This window comes from Pieris brassicae, chromosome 6, assembly GCF_905147105.1.
Source record: "Pieris brassicae chromosome 6, ilPieBrab1.1, whole genome shotgun sequence".
In the NCBI taxonomy this organism is placed as follows: Eukaryota; Metazoa; Arthropoda; class Insecta; order Lepidoptera; family Pieridae; genus Pieris; species Pieris brassicae.
Window position 1 is genome coordinate 6,213,317 of NC_059670.1, and position 20,407 is coordinate 6,233,723.

General features: G+C 32.5%; 4 protein-coding genes across 4 annotated transcripts; 2 read left to right on the forward strand and 2 right to left on the reverse strand.

Moving 5' to 3' along the window:
• The first annotated feature begins 60 nt into the window (after positions 1-60).
• LOC123710909 (GATA zinc finger domain-containing protein 1) lies at positions 61-1,926 on the forward strand. Its single transcript, XM_045663210.1, has 3 exons — positions 61-682; positions 1,136-1,322; positions 1,711-1,926. Exons 1-3 carry the CDS (start codon positions 251-253, stop codon positions 1,875-1,877), a joined length of 786 nt encoding a protein of 261 aa, XP_045519166.1. The 5' UTR covers positions 61-250; the 3' UTR covers positions 1,878-1,926.
• Positions 1,927-2,971: 1,045 nt separating this feature from the next.
• On the forward strand, positions 2,972-4,113 carry LOC123711145 (U6 snRNA-associated Sm-like protein LSm6). The gene is made up of 2 exons (XM_045663572.1): positions 2,972-3,149; positions 3,906-4,113. Exons 1-2 carry the CDS (start codon positions 3,059-3,061, stop codon positions 4,052-4,054), a joined length of 240 nt encoding a protein of 79 aa, XP_045519528.1. The 5' UTR covers positions 2,972-3,058; the 3' UTR covers positions 4,055-4,113.
• A 1,264-nt stretch (positions 4,114-5,377) lies between these two features.
• On the reverse strand, positions 5,378-7,041 carry LOC123711146. Its single transcript, XM_045663573.1, has 3 exons — positions 6,781-7,041; positions 6,102-6,184; positions 5,378-5,807 (listed from the first exon to the last, which is right to left on the reverse strand). Exons 1-3 carry the CDS (start codon positions 6,811-6,813, stop codon positions 5,690-5,692), a joined length of 234 nt encoding a protein of 77 aa, XP_045519529.1. The 5' UTR covers positions 6,814-7,041; the 3' UTR covers positions 5,378-5,689.
• Positions 7,042-8,253: 1,212 nt separating this feature from the next.
• LOC123710857 (calcium-independent phospholipase A2-gamma-like) lies at positions 8,254-19,218 on the reverse strand. The gene is made up of 10 exons (XM_045663113.1): positions 18,598-19,218; positions 18,168-18,463; positions 15,473-15,610; positions 15,044-15,136; positions 14,344-14,542; positions 12,602-12,688; positions 12,137-12,255; positions 10,861-11,055; positions 9,918-10,149; positions 8,254-9,592 (listed from the first exon to the last, which is right to left on the reverse strand). The coding sequence occupies exons 1-10, from the start codon at positions 18,716-18,718 to the stop codon at positions 9,327-9,329; spliced, it is 1,746 nt and encodes a 581-aa protein (XP_045519069.1). The 5' UTR covers positions 18,719-19,218; the 3' UTR covers positions 8,254-9,326.
• Between the last annotated feature and the right edge of the window lie 1,189 nt (positions 19,219-20,407).

The window sequence follows — 20,407 nt, forward strand, 5'->3', positions numbered from 1 at the left end:
TACCATGGACGTTCCAATCGAACGGTTCAATAGTTATATATTTAAAATAACTGGAATGTATAATGTATATGGTATTTTAAATTTACATTCTATAAAATATATTAGTGAGTAGTCTTGCTCTCTAGTCAATTATATTCTTCATAATCCGACTGTATGATGTGTAATCTGTGTCCAAAACAAACTATTTATTTATGTTACATTTTGTATACCTATTATAAGATTATTGGTACAAACTACAAACTTTAAATTGATGCTCAGCAAATGTTCAATAAATATGCCTAAGCCGATTTGTGTTCAATGCAGTACCAATGATTCTTTATTATGGCGTAGCGCAGAAAACGGTCAGATATGCAACGAATGTCATTTAGGTAATGCAGCAAGTAAAGAAATGGAACTAACAACAAATATAAAAACAGAGATTGAAGATAAAAAAGATGACAAGGAAGATATGGACAGCAGGAATGGTAAGAGTGATGGGGATTCTACGCCAGCAAAAGCCACTGGAAAAGGTACACGGAAAAGTACTCGTGCTACTAGGTACAAATCAAAAACTCCTGCTCCAACACCTGCAAAGCCCTCTGCACCGCGAGGCCGAGGGCGCAGAAGTATTTTTAAGAGACAACCTCTAAAAGCACCTACTGCAACGGCTACTGTTGTAACAAGTGATTCTATTTTTTATAAGGTATGCTATTTTATTTGCACAAATGCCTAAAATTTTTAGCATTTAATGGTACGATTCAAGAGTCAAAATCTACAGCTAATTATGACTTCCGTGGGTCCTTTTTGCCCTACATAAAGTTACAACTGTGAAAGTTGTTTCTCAATTCTTCAATAATATTAATTAATTTATGCTATTAAATAGCCAGCTCAACCTGAGTAAGTCTCACTCTGCAAGGGATGTATTTTGAATAATAAGATGGCCAACTATGGTGGTTGTGGTAATTTTATAAACAATTTTCATGCTTAAAATATATCTTGCAATATAATCTATGTTATGCTTCAAAGCTTTACATGAATCCTTTAATACTACAGTATTTGTGAAAATGAATAAAAACAAATTTATTGCAGTTATTGGAGAAGTTATGATTAATATTATTATACAAATTTTGTTAATTTCAAATTAATTATTTTTCAGGGATCATACATGCAAGTGGGTGATATTGTGTCCATGCTTGACGTAATGGGTGGGACATATTATGCTCAAATCAGAGGATTCCTTACAGATCAGTATTGTGAAAAGAGTGCTGTTGTAACCTGGCTCTTACCAACTAAAGCAAGTCCACCCCCAGAAAAAGGTTTTGATCCAGCTACCTATATTATAGGTAAATGTTGTAAAATAGAGCAATTAAAGCACATATATTTGAAGTTATTAATGTTTGCATATTAGTGGTTCAGCATGCATGGGTTTATTTGAATAACACTTGATCATATGGTTTGAGAAACATTGTCAGGAAACCAGAATGGTTCATCCAATTTTTTTTCTTAAGACCAAAAATATTAACAATTTGTGTCAGGAACAGATGGCTATATTGTCTATAAGATAAATGAAATAGTTGAAGATGTGTTTCTACCTTATCAGGGTGTTAGGATGTAAAACACAATAATATAAAAAGGTTAAAATTGTCAGTAACTTAAAGTGTAGGAAATGTCTTATCAAAGTTGACATAATTAGGTTACAATCCTTTTTTTTCTAAAGTCAAACCGTTTCAGGTCCAGAAGAGGATTTGCCCCGTAAGTTGGACTACATGGAGTTTGTAATGCATGCACCATCTGACTATTACAAAGCCAGCAATAGTCCATACCCATTAACAGAAAATGAATTAAATAACTATTCAGGATTTATATGGACAACATTAGAATCAAAAGAGAAAACTTAAGTTTAATATAAATAAATTAATAACTTATGTAAGTGAAAATAAATGCATAAAACGAATGTTTTACATTTATGTGTAAGATAAATTTTATTGTCCAGAACAGAACTTCAGTGCTGTGTTCCACAGGTGTCTTAGGTCTGCTCCTGTGGAACAGTGGTTATTACTGCTTACTTCGTGGCTCACTACTACTGAGGGGACCCGGAATGCTTTTACCCCCTCCATCCCTTGCCAGTGTGAACCTGGATTCACCAAAGATTAACAGAACTCAAAAATCACTGTTGATCGCTAAATTCGGATTGCAGACAGCTCAAATTGGCACTACCAGCAATAAACCCGCAAAATGACTCTAAGTTTCAACAGAATCAATCTTAAATTTTTACAAAGTTCACGTGATTGAGTATTGGCTAGCGGCTCTGCCACGCGAGCGCACTATTTAACTCGATTTGAGGGTTTTGCTTGACGAGGAACGCTAATTCAACGGTACTTAACGCAGTTATATTTGCACTAGTTTTTCTATTGCAAAATTTCATTTATTCACAGGTGGTTTGTTAGAGTTTTAATAGTCTAAGTATTTGGTATTGGCTGCCACGAGAGCCTTGAAATAACGAAGCAAAAACCTCGACTTGAGGGTTTTGCTTCGTCGCGGAATAGGGTCTCATGGTTATTTATGCCATTTATATTTATTCTGTTATTTCTTTTGTTGAGTTTTCATATCTTTACAGATGTCAAAGTTTCATTAGTTTAAGTATTTGAGCTGCGAAGCGCACCATTTACCTCGGTTTGTTTTACTACTTATATAAAGCTACCACGTTTCCTTTATTATGGATTAGCATGATTGGATTAGACTTATTTGCACTATGGAAGATTGTGACTACAAGTTAGCAAATTGTGATGACATGCGGAAAATTTCTATATTTTCTATTTACGAAAATTCATGGTTGCCGGTTATCGTAAAAAAATGGTTACAAGCAGAGGTTGCCATGCTTTCAATAAACGATTCCCGCTTCATTTAAGCGTGATGGCAACACTCAACAGAACGGCGACTGTTAAGCGTGACATTTACAGAATATAGTACAAATACATTCTATATTCTGCAATTTCTACTTGACGGTTGAGCTCTCAACTCAGATGATTGCGCCGTTTTTAATTTTATAAATAATAAAATATTAATCTTACAAATAAAAATGAGTCGCAAAGAAGCTCTTTCTTCTTTTATTCAACAAATACATGGGCGTCCCGTTGTCGTGAAATTAAACAGCGGTGTGGACTATAGAGGTAACATTTTACAGAAATGATTAAGGTTATGTTTACAATAAAAGTTTATTGTTATTATTTATTACTTAGGTTCGACAAAGAAATGGTTCATAATTTAAAAACTTTGGCTAATAGGTTTTAATATCGTATAAGTATGTGGTTAATACAGTACAAGGTAATTTTTTAATACGATTTCCGTGAGACCTACGTTTACATATTGCATAAAATAAATATATAAATGAAATTAAATCATTAATTGTAATAGATTAATGCATGGACGAATGAAGTGAATACAACTTGTTGTCAATATTAAACTTAAAATATTGGTTATTTTATTGCTTTTTAATTATTTATTAAGGCTCGTTTAATCTGTGAAAAAACATTATGCTCAAAAAATACACACATATCTACATTTATACAAAATGCATAAATACATTTTTCAAGTTTCTCTTAAAGAGGAAACAATTTGTCCAACCCGCTCCATCTCAGAGAGTGATATTGAGCATATTTCTGCCAATCTTCCACCCCAACTTTAAGTTGTTGTCAGCCCACTGTGTAACAGACCAGGGAGACCATCCAGGGTAATTCATCCATCTATTGTTATTGATGCAAGCTGTGCGACCTGCTCACTTCCACTCGAGTTTTTATATTTACAATAGGGTAGTGCATCAATAATTTTTGTTTCATTCATGTTTGTGTACTTCTTATCTTGTCTTTTAGTTTTAGTACACTATTCATTCCTAGTAAATTTTTTATATTTATCTTTTATTATTACAGGAGTTCTGGCTTGTCTGGATGGTTACATGAATATTGCTTTGGAACAAACAGAAGAATATGTGAATGGACAGCTCAAAAATAAATATGGTGATGCATTTATAAGGGGAAATAATGTGCTGTATATAAGCACATCTAAAAGAAGAATGTAATTAGCTTTAAGTATCATTAAACAAGTAACTTAAGTACACATAACTTTTGACCTTAAAAATCTTTCTTTATTACATTAATAACTGAAGTATAAATTTAACAAGATATTTCTTTATTGTTGGAAAATGAGCAGGATGTTTATGAAGTGGTTGAATTTATCAATTTTATAAATTTCTGGCTCCAGGATGTGTGTAATAAAACTTAACATCTTCACTTATCTGTAAATTAATTAAGATATATATGTATTTAAAAAAATATTATCAGTTAAAAAACAGCTTTAACATCAAGTTCACCTTGGCCTTTTGTTTATAATATATTAAAGGCTTAATTACTTGTACATACTCACATTCTGATCATTTTCACTTGGACCTTTACCATTACCCAGATCTTCAATTAATTTTTCACCTCGGTAACCATGTTTTCTAGTAAACTCTTCTTTTGTGTTTTTACCTCCATTAGGGTCATAATTTAAATCAACACGATAATTTAAAATTCTGGGATTAAATAATGGCGCCCAAAAACTTGAATATAACACACTATCACACAGAACGAACATTGCCAAAATAAAAATAAATTTTATCATTTTGCTTGACTTTATTCCTACAAGTCACTAGTAACAAATGATGAATAGAAGGAAATATTGGCAGTCCAGTGTACAGTAAATATAAACATGTAACTATAGTGTGCAAATAATGTAGTTTTGTATGATGAGTTCACTGAATTCAAGGTTGACTTGTTAAGATGAAGCTTATAAATAGTTATTAATTTTGAGTTATTTGACTAACTTAAGTAGTAAGGAGACTAATATGCATTTACTGGCATCTAGCAGCTTGGTTTTCCAAAATGCTACAGCCTTTATTCGTGAGCCTTAGATGTCTGTATCTGTTTCGTTATCATTTGTTTTCTAATATCCAAGATTATCAGTCTTCAGTGCCTGACACACACTGTCGACTTTTTGGGTCTAAGGCATGGTTTCCTCCCGACTATTTCCATGTAAGTTCTGACAAACACTGCTCTACAGGAGAGTACTTAGACAACTAATAGAAGGCTTATAAAACTATAGTTACCGAGTTACCGAAGCTATAGAAACTAGGGCTTGTTAACATGAAATAAAGGAAACATGGCCACAAGGGCTTTTTAAGGTGATGATGTTATTTACAAGGTAAATATAAATACACAGATAATGTGTCTAAGATATCCTCCAATGAACAACCTTGCACTTCACGTAAGTTTAAACAGCATTATACAAACAAGTAAGTAATAAAAACACGTAAGTAATAGAAACACGTAATATTTTATTGAATAAATGTTAAATGTACCTATTAATTAAATCTTTGTTTTAATATAGTACAATATTTTCTAAACTATATTTTATAGTCTTACAGAATATAGGTTAAACATTTTTAACACTAAAATTATTAAGAAGGAAAACTCATGGCGGAAATCATTAACTGTTAGAGATTTCTTCCCTTTAGGCTTGGTTGACTAACATACCTCCATCGCCTATGTATTTCCTTCAAGGGGAACTGAACCTATTTTAATAACACCTTAGAAACCAGTTATATTAGCTATCTACAACAATAGAGGCTACCATGTATATTATACAGATGACAAGATGTAGTAGATGTAAAATCGATTTAGTGAATTCCTTCTAATGGCGTGTAGGATTTATATTGATACAGCTCCGGTCCTCCATAGCCATATAATAACTTTCCCTTGCCGTTCTCATCATAGTACGGGTATCTGTATTTTGGCCTGAAAATATTAAAAAGAAAAAAAAATTAAGTAATCCCCGACTATATTCGTGCTGAATCCCCAGATAAAATTTAGCGCGCAGCTAACAAAAAAATGATAAATTGAAAGCCAGCTTTTTGGCAAAAAAGTAAGCGTAATTTGTTACGCTACTACTATGCCACACTCACAGTTACACGTCGAGAGTTTTTTAGTTCGAACCAGTAGTCCTGAAATTAGCGCGTTTTACTAAAAAAAGTCGTCTACACTATTGAATACAAAATTCATACAATTATATTGCAAACATAAGATACGTACCTTTCAAAATATTGGAAGTTAGGTGCTCGTGGTTGAGGTACAGTAGACTCTGTAGTGATAACCATTGATAGAACTAATACGAGCTGAAAAATTATACAATTTTATTTGAGATGCATATATTCATTCAGGATCTTTATAAAATTCATGAAAAACAGTTCAGTAAATTATATTTAAAAGCTAAAACATTCAAATTTATTTTCGCAATAGGTTCGCATCTTTTGCAACCAGAGATACGATTTCAAATCCTTTGAACTATGTGAATAGTCTCAACACAGTTAATTAGATCGTTTTAAGCGCCTGTTAACTAAATTAACATAATGATTACGTACGGCAACCTTGCTTAGGTTGCAGTTTATAAATATTTCAATATTAAGATATTTACTAATTGTGATAACACACTGTCAAACTTATAGACCCTGCGTATTAAATAGACCAGACATTACAATATAGACATAGTCGCCAAAGAAACAAAATACACTATTATTATGGAACAAAGCAAGAGCGTGTTAAAACTTCAAGCTCTGATCAAAATAACCTACTTTAAGTTAGAATCTTGTACAATTCAAAGCTTCAATAGCGGAGTGCTCATTCCTCGGATACAAGTCTGACTACAATTTATCAGACGTCGGAGCAAAGCCTAACTTTTACTGTAGTAAAATAAACTATTCACTAAACTTACCGTGATCAAATATAATTTCCAACACTTTTCCATTATTCACTACGATCTTTCTCGTTATTTTCTTTTACCGTATCTACGTGCGTCCCCCAACGTAGTAGTTACAAAACTGCTCGGGAGTAGAAAGTGTGTTGTGAATGTTAATGATCCCTCATAACCGTGTTACCTGTGCTTTTTGTCCTTGGAAATGATTAAGTAATGATATACAGTAATTAGGTATTCTGTTCAACTTCTTCAATACAACAGAATTAATATTAATTTGTATACACTACAAATAAGAATAATTTGAGAAGCACAAGTTTTTTCTCCAAATTTTAACAAAAAATATTATACTTAATTACTAGAAAACCTTCTCAAACGAGAGCAAACGTGTACGACTAGGATACATAGGAAAATGAATATGTTTTAGGCAGTGATAAGAATAGTTCGAAACTCCTTGTTAGGAGTTGATCATCTTGAGGGTAAAATGTAGATATAATACCTACTTACTTAATAAATTCTACAGGTTCATAATTTAATTTGCTGGTGCCTCTTATATCACAATCATAAAAAAAATTGGATTATTAGAAATCTAATATATGCATTGAAATCAAATACGATTTGTGTTTTTATTTACGCATACATAAATGCGCATTACCGCCTGGAACCTGTTGCTGTTATTGGTAAAAAAATTATATTTCATTTTTGTTCGAGTTATTCTATTACAGAGACAAAAAAATTTTTCTAACAATCCGGTTGGATATGGAAGTGAATCATGCTCTTTACAAGTGAAAGTGGCCGAGGTACCGTATTATGTCATACAATATTGAACAACACGGTTCTAGAATATTCTACCGCTGCCGAGTTAATGTAAACGGAGCCAATGTTCTTTTCATTTCCTCTTCATACTGATTTAACAAAATCTAATGCGAAGAGGATTTGAATATAACACTTGTAAATTTATCCGCATATAATAGTTTGACATAGTCCTTAAAAAATGAAAGCATTACATATCCACATCACCACGGCTGCGCCAACCAATGGAGTTTTTATGACCGCAATCAACGCTTGCTCTTACGGTGGAGAAACATTCGTTTATAAATACGAAAATCAACGGTGTGTGAGCGGCACAGCATAGTGATCAAGTCATAACCTCTTCCTGAGCACTATTTCTAAACATCAAACATTTGAAAAAATGCTTTCATAGCTCTTGAAACTAGATATTAGAACAACGTTCCAATTACGGCTCTCGTATTTTTAATCTGTTTAGTTCAGTAAACCGCAATGGTACAAAATATTTACCACTTAAATTCGTGTAGTAGGCTGGTAAAATGAACATTTAGAATTTAGGTAATTTAGGTTAGATTAGGTTCATACATAAAAAATGTATTGTAATTTTGCATACGGGAATCGTAGTTCGCGGGAAGTCTCGTTTCGAAAGACACATTTTCGAAGAGCCAGTGGAGTGAGCGAATTATAATAAGACAAATATTTGAATGTAAATTTTATTCATGAAATTACAAATGACTAGAGTATCATCTACAACTACTTACATGCTAATAATAAATTCTTTTAAATAACTAATATAATATAAGCTAGGCTTATTTTTAAGTGAACCTAATCCACGATCCGCGGTAGACACCTCAAAAAAGCTATTTAACGAGTGTAGTGTCAACTCTGCTAAAATAACAAACAATGGGTAAGATCTGTCAACCCACCGATGTAGAACAAAACGTAGCGCTATCCTGTATAGTACAGTAAATGTTTTGAATTTGACAACCGAAAGTCGGAGCCCGCGCTTTATTTTGACCCTTAGAACTTAGTGCTTTGCTCTGAGATTTTGGATTATGTCTTAAATTCTATTTAAGGATCACATAATAGTAGATATTAAAACGCATTTAAACGTCACGATAAACTAAATAACGATGTAATTAATAATTAATTAAATCTTTAAGATTTTATATTCGAACTTTGTCTCTGTTGCTAGATTGAAAATATTTGCGTCCGTATTCTAAAACGTATTTAACACTTTTTTAAGAATAAACTATACATAAAGACATAAGACGAATGTTGTTCATTATCTCCTCTAGCAACACTTATTTAAACAATTAATTATAATATCACAATTGCTTCTCTACATGATTATACTATAAGCCGTTTCAACAATGCAAAAAATATAGGAATTATTAACAAAAGCATAGCAGTATAAGAGCCTATTTGACGTTTCTTCATTATGGGAAGAAACCGCTATAACATCTCTTAAATTGAAGAATAAACAAAAATAAAAATGGAATGTTCTAGAAAAATCTAGTATTCCGAAACTTGAAGCCGACTACAACATCTTACAAGTATTTTTTTTTATTATATAACAATTTAGAATCACAAAAAAATAACGTTATATAATAATATTGCAATTTAGTCAATCAAATAAGACATAGACCTATCTCCAGATACACTTCGAAATATTTAACGAAATTCCTAAACACAACTTCCGATTATTTTTTCTTCGACTTCGCTAAATCAGCGTCGGCTTCAACAACCTGATTGACAGGAAGCCTGTCAACTGTCTGTCAATTCGCCTGACTGATGCCCATTAACTGAGCTCTATGCTCAACAAAATCGCATACCCTTTGTACAACAGTTCGTTTTCTTACCAACATGGCGGCGGCTTGTTCGAATTTGTGCTGGTTCCTGCGAATGTATGCGTTCGTGTCTGTTATCATGTTTTTCAGTTTTTCCGGGTTGATTTCGTCCATCGCGCATTCCTCGTGAAGCGGTGGATTAAAACGGTAGTATGAACCCGGTGGTAGGAGATCGTTTAGGGCTAGGTGTACACCTGGGTAGGAATAAATTACGTAAATTGAGCGAAGTATTTTCCAAACAAGTCATGTTAATTAACAGGTATGTCATAACTTATCTAAGAATTCCCCTGCTTTATAAAAATAACGTGCCTTCAAAGATGTAACCTCCCCTCGTAAGCATTATACATTACACTTATTTAACGAATATTGACCTGAGTCAAGTTCAGTGGCGGTTATTGGAGAGATGTTCATCAAGACAACTACTGCAGCCCATGAAGAGCCATTGTTAGTAAATGCGTTATCGATCTTTGTTAACATCGCATAAGAATTTACTTTAATGCGAAAGATTTTTGTGCCTACCTTCAGTATCCGTCGCCGAGTCAAGAATTTTATTGAATTTGTTCTTCCAACTGGTTCCAGACGTGTCCTTCGCTAAGCCCTTACTAAGGAGTTGATAATCCAAATGTTTGTTTAACGCCTGGCCTGTCCCCACGGATATTACTGTACCATTTTTCATGGCATTTGGACCGAATAACAGTTTGGCTTCATGTAGGCCCACTGCTGTCGGATTGTTCACCATGATACCTCCATCCTGTGAACGATTGCATCATTTAATTTTTTTTATACACACAATGTTATAATTGAGCAATGTTGGACAAGTGGCTTCAGCGTGCTCCTCTTATATCTTAGGTCGTAAGTTCGATTGTGCTGAGTTCGAGTTCGGCTGTGCACTAATGGACTTTCTTTCTATGTGCGCATTTATCCTTCGCTAACGGTGAAGAAAAACATCGTGAGGAAACCGGCTTGCCTTAGACCCAACAAGTTGACGGCGTGCATCAGGCACCAGTGCAGAAGGCTGATCACCTACTTGCCTATTGGATTAACAGATCATGAAATGAAACAGATACAGAATCTGAGGCCCAGACCTAAAAAGGTTGTAGCGCCATTGTTTTATTTTATAATTTAGATACTCTAATAAATATATATATATATATATATACATACTATAGTTATTATCTATAGTTTGATTATAAAAAATAATGCTAAAACGTTCTTTATATGTACATTTGCAACTGAACGAACATTTTGACACATGGAAGTCAAAGTTCGCGCCAAATTATGAGGTTGACGCTGTCAAACTATTCCGTAGTTTGACAGCGTCCGCAAGATGGCGAGATCTGAAGTAGAAAATGGACCTTATAGCAAGGCACAGATAGAAGAATTTTTACGGAGAGAGATACTTATATCCATTAGAAATTTATCAAAACAGGGTAAATTATTATACTGAATTATTAAATATTACCTGATGCAATAATCCATCTAAGTTGAATTCAGTGAAATAAGTAGGTGCGGCGGCAGAAGCTCTCACAGCCTGCCAGAGTTCAGCCCGACTCGTTCCTGGGAATACGGATCGTACGCGGAATCCGCACTCGTACGTACGGAATAGGAACGGGGCGAGACGGGAACCGGAGTTCACTACGCACGATACCACTGACATCTAGGAACGTTTTGCAACGTTATTAATTAAATCAGACTACGCAATTTTACTTATTTAAATTTTGTACGTTAAATTTAAGATAATTAAACAGAAAGATGTTTATGATGGTAAAATATGATTTATTTTATTAGGAATTGTCGTTAGATATGAAATTTAAATGAATCCATAGTGAAACCCCTATAAACTATAATAAGTGATAAGTGACTGTTTTAGTATTATTATTATGTGGTAATGTGTTTGCGTATTGTTCCCACGAGAATGTAAGTACGTGTTCCTATTTCACCATGGCTACTGCTGATGTCATTTGGAACATGGTGTGATGGTTGCAGCTCCTTACAAACGTTGTGTAAAACAAAAACTTGGCAATTAAAAAGAGTGGCGGAGAGTTTATTGCTAGTTCTCTTCCGTTCTACGCCCTTGATTTGAAAACTGGCAGTATATGTAATATTAGAAGCATTTAATATATATTATTCTTTGACGTTCATAGCTGTACACGGTGTTACCTATATGAATAAAGGTTTTAATTTTTTTTTTATTTAGGAGGAAGGATCCTGCAACCGAAAGGGAGGATCCTCGACCAGTCTAACCACGACTGGGCGACCCGAAGGCCCCAGTGGGTAAGGTCTATATATCCTTAGCGCAATAACCTCGTTTTCGCGTTTCAGGGTATGACGTCATAGTCGTGATTTGTAAGCGCAGATTGTAGGTGTCGCTACATTACATTCATACATTTTGTTTTTAATGAATTTCGAGAATGAGAAAAATTATAATCGTTCTCAAGACTCTAATATAAAAAGATGCTATGCACATATTGTAATGTATAGTAAGAACAATAAACATTCATTTATTCGGTAATTTAATTAAGAACCGGGTGATTTAACTACTATAAACTAAAACTATATATAGTAAATTGTAAAATGTACATTCAGAATCGAATGAGATAGATATGAATACAGTTATTTTGAGTTTGAGTAGACAGCTGCAGGTATAGGTATTTGATTAAATAATTTTAATTAAAAAATGTTTTTCAATGGCCGACAAATAAGGTGTGTAAAAAAGGTTTTAGCAAATATTGACTCACTTTAGGCATATTGTAACGGTTGCATTGTGTAAGAGTGATGCCTTTCAAATTATCCTGTAGCATTTTCTCCCACGCCTCTGTGTCGTAGTACGAGTGTGTCCATACTAACCTTGACGTACCTATCAATTATACGTTAACAAATATTAAACCGACTTCAAATTTCTGTCAAAATTATTTCCTTTTCATACATGGCCCATCCTGAACTTCAAAGACACACCTCTTATAAATGGCTAAACATATTTTGATGAATGGACTGTTCCCAAGTTGGAACAATTGATTCAAATCCAAGAGAAAGACAAATTTGTAACACAGATTAACGAATCAAATATTATCAATTATTAAGTCACATTTTCTTGAAACTAAAAGCACTAAATATAGCAGTTTTTACAGTAAGTTTATTCAAATAAGCCAAAAAAAATTTCAACTAATATCAGATTAATCGCAATTAATTAAAAGATGTCTTACCGCCAATGAGCGATGTGTTTCCAAACATTTGTTTAGACAGAGTAACATACATTTGATTGGCAGTCTCCAAGGTGCCTGCTCCACTTGCTATAACAAATTTAATTGTATATTAATAATGAATCATTTACGCTACAATTGTAAATGGATCTTGGCCTCAAATCCTCAACTTCCGTCCATGGTTTTTGGGCTTTAGACATGTCGTTTTTCTCACGATGTTTGCTATTACCGTTCTAATAACGCTCATAGAAGTAGTGATAATATGATTCTTGCATTTAGCACTCGCAAACGTCGTGGAGCAAATTGTCGTGAGGAAGAAGCACTAAACCATTGGGGCTTTAGGGGGATAGGATAGTTGGTCACGACTGTCGAAAACTGAGTTTGACTCAAACTCCCGGTTTCTTAAATCTTCTGATTTTAGCAGTTTTAAAAGTTATCTGGCATACGCGTCTAATTTTAAACCCGATAAAAATATAATATATTTTTAGTAACGTATTTATCTGGAGCTCTTCACGTGCGACCTATAAAACTTATATATAACATTTTGAAGATTATAAAACGATTTAATTTCTTTTTCAATGTACCGGAATGTACGTGGCTAAATGGACTACCCGGTTATAAGATAGCTTACCGTTAAGTGATATAATGTACAAGTTGAAGAATTATTTTTATATGCAGTGCTGTGCTCCTAACAAGTTTGCTATGGTCTTTTATTAACATATCTTTTACACATTTAAAGAATACACTTGTTTACCGGATTGAAGCTATATTATTATAAAGTTATAATTATTTTATATAATTTTAAAATTTTCCCGACGTTTCATTATGTAAAATAATTATAATTTTATAATAATACATAGCTTCAATCCTGTAAAAAAGCGTTTTCTTTAAAAGATTGCTATTGTTACATTAGTACAAACCACAATGGTTTTCAAATGATAGACATTTACAATATTTATCAATTATTTAATAAACCATGTCAGCTCTCGTATTTATTAAAGTTCATCAAATACACGAAATCTACATGTACAATCAAATGCAATATTTAAAAAAACATATATATTTTTCTAACACTTGATACGAAGTATTCATATCGGTAGAGAAGTGCATAATCTCTAGATTAGGCTATCTTGCCAAATGAATAGCCCCAAATATAACACATATAAGTACAAATTGGCGAGTACGCTCGAACTTTCACGTTTGATAAGTATTGAAACTAGAACACAGAATCTAATCTACTGTTTTTGTTATCGTATTTTTTACAATAATGAGACTTTCGTTACTAATTAACAATGTACTACACGAAATAAAGAATTTGCGATTATTTTATATTAGCCTAACTTATTTCAAGAGAATTAAGTTCGAGAGAATTACTTATATTGGGACCGAACGCTCGGTCCAGAAACCCTTTATAAAATATTTGTGTTACTAAGTCATTGAGTGAGTGAAATTAATAAAGGCTGACCTCTAGAGTATAGGAACGATCTGTATTTAATGTCAAGCCCTAAAAAGGTTGCGTGCAATCAAAAATCTGTCACTTAATATGAATCGATAAAACTCCGGCAACACACTCGCGAGCCCTCTGGCATTGAGAGTGTCCATGGGCGGCGGTATCACTTAACATAAGGTGAGCCTCCGCCTTTTCTATAAAAATAAAAACTTTTTGGTCCGGACCTCGTATTATTCTATGTCGTTTTTTATTACTTGACAGTGTCTATAATATGACAATTATATTTAAAACGTACCTATAACTGCGGTTATAATAGCTCCAGTGCTGACTCCAACAATATAGTCAAACAGTTCGTGCACTTTTTTGCCAGTCAATATTTCGAGATGCCGCAATATCTCAATCGCGATAATTCCCCGAATACCACCGCCATCTATTGACAATACATTGGGACCACGGCTCTTTGTTGGACCTGTGTAGCCCAGCAGAGCTAATGCCTGGAAATTAAATTCATGTATATAATTTTATTTATAATATTACTTCTTATTTTTTTTAGGATCGCTTAAATATAATTGAAGTGAAACTTCTTTATTCACAGTCACATATTTCGGTTACGCGTCACATTTATCCGTTACGCGCCATCTTTCTTCTTGTCCCTACCGCGGTTGATTCGAAGAGTAATTTCTTTAGCGGAGTAGGGATAGCATGTCGTTTAACAATGATCATAATAATTCTATTACTTTTAATGAAATTCTGTAATAATCTTAGTGATAATAAGGTAAAACGAAATAATTGTATTATTTATCTAATTGAACTTTATTTAACCAATTTCTGTAAAGTTGCATACAGTAGATAATTTTTCGAAAAATAAGGTCATAAAGAACTTTCACTTCGTACGTGTGTACACTAGTACACACACACATTTTTTCTGTTATTTTTACCAAATTCATTTTTACAAAATACTAGTTTAAGTGTTTAAATTATAATAAAAAACTAACCTCGTTAACAATTCCTTTAACGTCATCACCAACAGACACGTCACTACACTTGAGCTTGTGTTGTACTCTTAATAATGCCCTTACCGCGCCTTCCTTGAAACCAATATTTTTATAATTTAGTTACAACAATAGTATGAAAATATAGACAATATCCTACATATAAAATCTACACATATAAAGATTTTACGTTTATATACAAATTAATTAAAATCTCATACGCTCGAAGTTTCGAACCCCAGCTGTGCACCAATGGACTGTCTATGCCAGATGAAGGAAAGTATCGTAAGGAATGCCTTAGACCTAAAAACTCGACGGCTTGTCAGGCACTTAAGGCTTACACCTACGTGCCTATTAGAAAAGCTACATGATCACGAAATCCTGAAATCCGAGACCCTGACCTAACAGGTTGTAGTCAATTATAACTATTACCTTAATAGCGTAATCTCTAGCTTCAGGGTACTGTTGTAAATGCTCAATAAAATGTTCAGTCCGTTTAAGAAGGCATTCTGACGTTTCAGCTGTCACTAAGGCGGATATTACGTACGCTGTTCGCGAGTGGATTGATGTCTGGAAAAAAATCATATGAAATTATTATAATTTTTTACAAGTTGTAAATTTTTTAAGAATACTAATAAAATCGTTTATATTTCGCCTACAGGGGTCCAGCAAAATTCTATTAGCGATAAACTCAATGCTGTCTATATACTAAAAACGACATTTATTTATTTATACTTCGTTACCATAATATATATATAATTATACAAATAAAAAAACAAAAAGTAAGTAAACCATAAGTTATTAGGCAACAGGCGGCCTTATCGCTAACAAGCGATTTCTTCCAGGCAACCCGACATTAAGGTTTTTCAGCAGAAAACGTAAATATGTATTAATATTATTGATGAATATGATATGGATATGTTTTATTAATTATTCAATTTAGGAAAACTAAAATTTGTCACGTAGTGAGACAGCGCTGCCGATGATTTTAAAAATTTGCGAGAAGCGTAGACTGGCGCCTTGTTTATTTGAGCGCGTGAATAACAATCCTAGCTTTAAAACGCCTCAAGGTCGACTTCTTTACTAGCACTGTTATTTATACAATCTAAACAAGAGCTAAATAGGTTTGTAGGTTGTTCAATACTCATCTTAAATTCGATCTACTTAAGCCTAGAACCGGTAATGAAAGCGCCTGATTTCTGCGCTATAAAATTTTTGCAAATATGTTTAGCACCATAGCATTGAAATTTCAGTTATCTGTATGAACTGTAATACAAAACGAATACGCGAAAAAAACTTGAATCCATTCTAAGAAATTGTATATCCAAGAATTTCAAGGATTTATTTGGAATGGTTGTTTTTTATTTCAAAGTACCTATACAAAAATATATTAATGTATCGATAGTTACATAAAGAGGTCGTTCTTTACTTCCTTAAACGACTTGAATATTGTAATGAAACCGCCGCCAATAGTCAATAACAGCCAGTTGCAAGTGGGGTAATTTCTGGATTTACAGAACCGATTTCGAAAATTCTTTTACCAATAAAAAGCAACGTAAATTGTGGCTAGTAAATAGTATAAACCCCTAAAATAAATATTTTTTCGACGAGGAAAAAAAGCGTTAGAACAAAAAAGTGTTTTTATGAACGAATTCCTACAGAAAAGTTGTAGAGCTTAATAACCCCAACAAAAGGAGTCTACCCAGCATATGGCTAACTTTTAAAATATATACAAATAAGTTTTCCGCCGCGTCTGTTTGCGATAAATTCAATAGCTACTATTTATTGCGGTTTTCATAAATATCTAAAATTCATGAGGACGGTTGAGGTATAAATTTTTCAAAGTTGAAGGGTCACGGTGGTCCAGGCGAAGTCGGGCTGGTGTCCAGTGACTAGTTATGTCCAACGATCTCGAATGGATCATCAAAGTCCATAATCCATAAGTCAGTAATGCGACGGCCATAACTTTGCGAGATGTTAATTTTAAAAACTAAAATTTATTTATTAATTAAGAAATATCGATTTCTATGCGATAAATGTCGCTGGTAACCGCTATTATATATTGGCACGTTGAGAGATGAGTTCATAGTTATTTATACACTCAGCTATCACATCGTTCACATAACACAAACAATGCATATCAGGCGATAGCTCTGTTTTTACATATAAATGTGACATTAAGTATTGATAATAAATTATGTCAGCATGATAATAGTTATAAAGTACACCATCTTAATAGTACTTGAGAAAAAAATTAATAAGATGTTTGTCTACTACACATATTATGAAAGCCAGACTGCAATTTTTACTGACATAAAAATGCTAATGCTAAATGTAACATTGTATTGTTCTTATTAGAAATTAAATATGGACTTGGTCAGAAGACAAAGTTCTAACTTAGATTGGTGACATTTTAGTCTAAAAATGTTAGTACATACAATACTAAATAAAACTATATATATATAAGAACATGATATATCACTTTAATAACATGTTTTTATTATCTGCTCTACTGGCATTATTTATATATAATCCATCATTACACTAGATAAGGTTTTGAAATATAGAACAAATATTAAAGATGGAAAACATCTGATATCTATTTATAATAATAATTGTTTTTTTTTAATAAACTTGCATGATTAATGCAGTTTTACAATAGTTTAATTGTAGTAGTTGATCAATAACTTCGTTTTGTAGGACTTTGGTAGTCTCTAATAACAAGCAAGAATTTATTGAATTGCAAATGTCAATTTCCCTTTCTTTAATTATAACAAAGATTGATTGTGTAAATTACCACAAAAGTCATAATATTCTTATACAATGTTTAAACTATTGATTAAATGATAATTTGCATGGCCTTTCTTAGTACAAGGCCAAGATTTTCAATTACTTTCAAATTCTTACATTTTGTAAATAAGTAATTATAATCTTTAGCAAATACACTTTTTAGTTTTTCAAAGCATACTGGATTTCATGAAATTCAATACTGCGATCTCTTTTTTTTATTATTTCACTTTACTCTTCTTCCAAACACTTATGTAGTTAATAAAGTGGTAAAAAATAAACATATATATAAAAATAAACTTATTATAACTTATATTTTTTTAGTTGTATAAAAACTTACCTTTGTTACAATTGGTTTGTTTGATTTCCAACTGGGCTCTGACATTTTTCCTAATTGCAAATCCTTTTTTAATTTTATCCCTTCCCATATTCCTTCAAAAGTTATTTCCTTAGCTTCGGAACCTACAGTAAGGGTGTCTTTTTCTTCAAGATTATCTGATTTTTCCTTAGTTCCAATTTTACTTTCCTCTATAGATGTTGCTTTAACAGTATGTTTTATGAACTTTGTTTTATTTGCTTTAGCTTCAACTTGTGAAAATCGTTGAGTGACACCATTTTCAAACTTTTTTATAAGATCTGTAAGGGGTTTTCAATGATTTTAATAAGACTGAACCTTAGGTTAAGATTGAAAAATAAGCTAATACCTATAATTATTTTATTGTTAAAAACTTATTTGTTTGTTAACTGGAACCCTTTTTATTTACACTTACTTTCCCATTGTTCTGGTGTCGCAGGCTTTATTCTTTGGACTAATTTTTCTACTTCAGAATTCAAGTTTGTTATTGATAGATAATGTCTTATGGCTCGCCACTGGCCCCCCAACGACGACATGATTGAAAAACTTTGAGTCACTAATTGTTAATATTTAAATAAAACCAATATTTCCGACTATAACAAAGATTTATTGAAGAACAGTGCAAATCACGTACGCGTATTTTTTTTAAAGTTCTCTGACCACAAGTTAACACTGATCACTCACGACTTAATAACGTTAAGATACACTAGTGTTTATGTAAAACCTTGGCAAATAAATTAAAATAGCCAATATTATTAGATCGATGACAGAACAAGTACCCGTTGACGTAAAATCGCGCGATCAGTGCTGCCAATATTAGCGAATCAAAACAAACACTGAAAAATGTCACTTCCGGTTTCTAATTACGTTCAACGAGTTCCAAATAAAATTAAAAACACTGGATTAGAATTTTTTAATACACGCACAGTTGGAGTATATTATTACAATGTTTATCATTCAAGAACTGGTTTTCCACTGAGGCGGCGCATAACTTATCGCGGGTTTTATAGAATAATAACAAAAACATGTTTGTGCCATTAGAAGTAATGCGTAACACGCCAAAAAGCCACACCTCTGATTTGGCTCAATGAAAACGTCGCGATAGGAATATAGACAACAAACAAACATCGTATGATTTTCTTGCTAGAATTCCAAAATATAATGTCTAGTTAGTACACAAACACAAACAATGACTACGACTTGGCAAATCTAGGTATTACGATTTAATTTTATTAAATTTGCATAATAACAAACATGTCACCTATAAAATATTTATTATAAATTATTTGCTGATAATATCTTTAGTATAAATACGATAACATATTTTTATAGAGATAATTCAGGATTTCATATAAAATATTAATGGTAAAAATAATTTTCTTTAAATTCTATAATTACGTACATACTCCGTATTTATAAAATTTTATCTATCTCAAACACGACGCGCATCTTACAATATGTGTTGTACTACGTTTTGAGAAAATATAAATTAATTCTATAATAAGATTATATTTGATACGTCGCACTTTAATTATTCAAACTAGAAAAGGCATCGCATTAAAGGTGATAAATAACGTATTATCACATTAACGTACGATTTACAATAATACGAAAACAATATTTATTTGTCCGCTGTAATTAATGTTTATTTGCGGGGCCTAGACATTTGTAATGTTATGACTATTAGTGTAAAATGCAAGCATTGCTCGCTTCTACTAGACAACGTAGAAATTCTTATGTTTTATTCTTATGTTGTGAACTGAATTACTAGACTAGAAGATACAGTCGTAGAAGTCTTCCTTAATCGATATGAAACCTTAACCTTTGCAAAGAACTTCAAAAAGTTAGGTATAATGTTTGTCTACTACGTTTTTTAATTTTAAGAACTTGAAACTTTACAGCGATTGTTTCTTATTAATATAATACTTTTAATTTACCTATGGTTGGGAGATTTATAACAAGGGCAACTAGTATAATGTAGCATTATCAATTTAACACATGCGTAGCGAAATCAGCTTGATAAAGCAGACAAGGTAAATTGCAAATATCAAGGACAAATTTTAACTACGACGCATTTTATGAAATTATTTTTAGTACTACATACAATATAACTCCTAACACATAAATCAGTTATCCTGTGTCTATGATTTCTCCTAATTATATTTAAATCCCTTGTTCCTTTTTCAAAAAAATTATCATTTTCACTCGTTACTTCATTCAGTCAA